Source organism: Diospyros lotus, chromosome 15 (assembly GCF_014633365.1).
Source record: "Diospyros lotus cultivar Yz01 chromosome 15, ASM1463336v1, whole genome shotgun sequence".
Lineage (NCBI taxonomy): Eukaryota > Viridiplantae > Streptophyta > Magnoliopsida > Ericales > Ebenaceae > Diospyros > Diospyros lotus.
This window is the reverse complement of record NC_068352.1, coordinates 13858659-13862285: the sequence shown is the minus strand read 5'-3', so window position 1 is coordinate 13862285 and position 3627 is coordinate 13858659. Positions and strand designations below refer to the sequence as shown.

General features: G+C 34.3%; 2 protein-coding genes and 1 non-coding gene across 3 annotated transcripts; 2 read left to right on the top strand and 1 right to left on the bottom strand.

Moving 5' to 3' along the window:
• The first annotated feature begins 561 nt into the window (after positions 1-561).
• On the top strand, positions 562-1746 carry LOC127791584 (uncharacterized). The gene has a single exon (XM_052321567.1). It carries the CDS (start codon positions 562-564, stop codon positions 1744-1746), a length of 1185 nt encoding a protein of 394 aa, XP_052177527.1.
• On the bottom strand, positions 904-1010 carry LOC127792703 (small nucleolar RNA R71). Its single transcript, XR_008021176.1, has one exon. It is a non-coding gene; the product is annotated as a small nucleolar RNA R71 (small nucleolar RNA).
• Positions 1747-1879: 133 nt separating the features above from the next.
• LOC127791583 (uncharacterized) lies at positions 1880-2740 on the top strand. Its single transcript, XM_052321565.1, has one exon. The coding sequence runs from the start codon at positions 1880-1882 to the stop codon at positions 2738-2740; it is 861 nt and encodes a 286-aa protein (XP_052177525.1).
• The last annotated feature ends 887 nt before the right edge of the window (positions 2741-3627 follow it).

Sequence of the window (3627 nt, the reverse complement as noted above, 5' to 3'; positions counted from 1 at the left end):
ATTAAATTTGAAATTTTTGATTATCTAAATAATAAAGGAAGTTTAAAAATTTGGTATTTGAAATCTTTTCTCATGGGAACGATATTCTTACTTACTTCTATATTACTTGTTCGACCCGTACACTTCCAGTATATTTTAGGATGATCAAGTTTTTGGCGCCGTTGCCGGGGAAAGTATTCTTCAATATCAAATTAAAACTTTTTCTTTATTAATTTAGATTGTATACATTTTTTTTTTGTTTTGTTTTGAGTGTCTTTGTCTTTTGTGATTTATTTTATTTTATTTTATTTTTTAAAAATTTTGTTATTATTTTCATTTTGTTTATTTTTTATTTTTTTTTCATTTTTTGCCTATCTTACGTTGTCTTGTTTTACATTGTGAGCTGAGTTGTGCATGCCAAGAAATCGTGGAGAAATTCAGCCATTTGATCCAGAGATAGAAAGAACTTTCTGAGCAATAAAGAAAGGAACGAGGTTAGCACGACAAGTAACAGTCATGGCAGAAAATCATAACCAGAACCATAACCATGAGCAAAATTAGAGATTGCTACGTGATTATGCCATGTTAGACCTAGTTGGAGCTCAAGCCAGCATACTGAGACCAGCAGTCAATGCCAATTACTTTGAGATCAGACCAGGACTCATCCAGATGGTTCAGCAAGGGCAGTTTGGTGGAAATCCAACTGAAGATCCTAATGAACACTTAGCAAATATTTTAGAGATATGCGATACCATCAAAATGAACGGCATCAGTGAGGATGCAATCAGACTGAGGCTGTTTCCTTTTTCGTTGAGAGATAAAGCTAAGGTGTGGTTAAATTCTAAAGCTCCAAATTCATTTACCACATGGGCAGCCGTATCACAAGCATTCTTGAGTAAGTATTTTCCACCAGGTAAAACTGCTAAACTTAGGAATGATATTACTAGTTTTGTTCAATTTGATGGTGAATCTTTGTATGAGGCATCGGAAAGGTTTAAGGAATTGCAAAGACGATGCCCACACTATGGTCTGCCTAACTCGTTGATTGTGCAGACATTCTATAATGGTCTATCTCATTTAGTTAGAATCACTATAGATGCTGTCGCACGGGGTGCACTAATGGGTAAGTCTACAGAGGATGCATGTGAGCTACTTGAAGAAATGGCTTCCAACAATTATCAATGGTCTACTGAAAGAGGTATGCCTAGGAAAGCCTCAGGTATGTATGAAGTTGATGGCATTAATATGTTAAACGCTAAGGTGGACAATCTTGTAAAAATGTTTGGTAAGTTGGGGAATGTTAATGCTGTTTATTCTAATTTCAATTCTGCTAGTAATTGTTATTGGTATGAGAATTCTCACTTGGATTCTGATTCTATGCAGGTTGAGCAAGCTCAGTATATTTTGAATTATAACATGCAAAACCAGCAAAATAACCCATATTCTAACAACTATAATGTAGGTTGGAGAAATCACACCATTTTTTCCTGGAGGGATCAGGGCGGCAGTAGTAATTCTAGGCCTAGCAATCCTCCAGGTTTTCAATCCAGACCTCAAGGAATGATGCAGCAACAACCAAAAAGCAAGCCATCTTGGGAATTGGCAATTGAAAAGTTAGCGAATGCCACTGCAAATAGATTTGAAAAGCTAGAGGCGAAAGTAGACCAGATGGCCAGTTTCAACAGAAATTTGGAGGTTCAATTGGGGAAGATCTCAAATGCCATATGTTCCTCCTATCCATTTTCCTCAAAGGCTAAAACAGAATAAGGTTGATAAACAGTTTGAAAATTTTCTTAAAACTTTTAAGCAATTGCGCATTAACATTCCATTTGTAGATGCTTTAGCGCAGATTCCTACTTATGCAAAATTTTTTAAAGAAATTATGTCAAACAAGAGGAAGATGGAGGATTATAAGACCATTACCTTGATTGAAGAATGCAATGCTGTGATTCAAAACAAATTACCTCTGAAACTCAAGGATCCAGGGAGCTTTTCTATTCCTTGCACTATTGGTGAAATTAATTTTGATAAAGTATTATGTGACCTTGGTGCAAGCATTAATTTGATACCCTTTTCTGTTTTCAGGAAGCTTGGACTAAAAGAACCAACACCTACCACTATTTCTCTTCAATTGGCTGATAGAAGTATTAGATATCCAAGGGGAGTAGTGGAAGATGTTTTGATAAAAGTAGATAAGTTTATTTTTCCTATTGACTTCATTGTTTTGGACATGGAAGAAGATTATGATATGCCCCTAATTTTAGAGAGACCTTTTCTTACCACAGGGAGAACTTTAATTGATGTCCAGCAAGGAACACTTAGCCTTAGAATTTATGATGAGATAGTTACTTTTAATGTTTTTAAGTCTACGAAATATTTTAATGACAATGAAAGAGAAGTCTTAAGGATAGATGGCATTGGTGATTTAGTAAAGAGATTTGATGAGCCTATAGAAAATTACATTGCTAACTCTTTTGATGACCAGAAAACAATTTTAGATGCTAAGAACAAGGTCATGGCTAAGGGCTATTTGAGAGAAAAGCAAAAATCCTGTCCATCCAAAAGAGACAAATTGTTACCCTTGGATGTTTCTTCTTCTTCTTCAAAAGCCAAACCACCAAGTCATGAAAAGAAAAAAATGATAAGGGTGCTTAAAGAGCTAAAGAAGGGGATTGGATGGAAAGTTGCTAACATTCAAGGAATAAGTCCATCATCCGACATGCACAAAATTTTAACAGAAGAAGGATTCAAGCCTCCCTGAAGATGGAAACCTAGTCAAGCTAATGATTATAAACAAGCGCTTCTTGGGAGGCAACCCAAGCTCTTTTTCCTTTTTGTTTTTATTATTTCATTTTAATTTGTTGAATAAATATGGCCAATAACTCATACTTGTGATGTTGTGCAGGTTCAAAAGAAAGGAAAATAAAGCTGATTCAATTTGGGCTGGCATGGGTATTCATAACGCTCAATTATGTGGCCAGGGGAGTATTCATTTTTCATTCTAGTTCTTCTTTGTCTTTCACATTGAGGACAATGTGTTAAATAAGTTTGGGGGGTGGAATTATTAATTGTTAATACATGCTATTTGTTTTGCTTGAGTGTTTTTGGTATGAAATTGTTTTTTTTTGCGAAACTTATATTAGGTGCATATTTAGCCAACCCCTAAACTAAAAAAAAAAAATTGTGAAAGATAAAATAAGTAGAACTTGTTATTTTGAATCATGATTTGCATTTAGGTTCTTTATTTGTTTAACATTGAGTCTTTGATTTGGAATAAGCAATATCTTATAAAGCAAGATTAAGCATACTTGGGTTCTAAGATCATTGAAGTACATGTTCTTTGTGAAGTTGTGTGAGTTGTGTGACTATGCATGAAAGATAAATGCAATGCTTTTCTTGTGACTATTTCTTTTGAGCTAGGCCTAAACAGGGTATAAGTAAATAGGGTGAATAATGTTGAGCGAGATGGAGCATAAAATGCACTCATTTAGTTAAAAAAAAAGAAAAGAAAAGAAAAAAACAAGATGGAGCATAAAATGCACTCGTTTAAGTAGAAAAAAAAAGAAAGAGAAAGAAAAGAGAAAAAAAAAAAATCCTACTTTACTATCTTTGTTTGTAGTAGTGAGAAGGGATGGTTACAAGAATAGT

Excerpts from the sequence above, each read along its gene's own strand:
- LOC127791583 (XM_052321565.1), top strand. The coding sequence starts at position 1,880 with ATGGAGGATTATAAGACCATTACCTTGATTGAAGAATGCAATGCTGTG.
- LOC127791584 (XM_052321567.1), top strand. The coding sequence starts at position 562 with ATGTTAGACCTAGTTGGAGCTCAAGCCAGCATACTGAGACCAGCAGTC.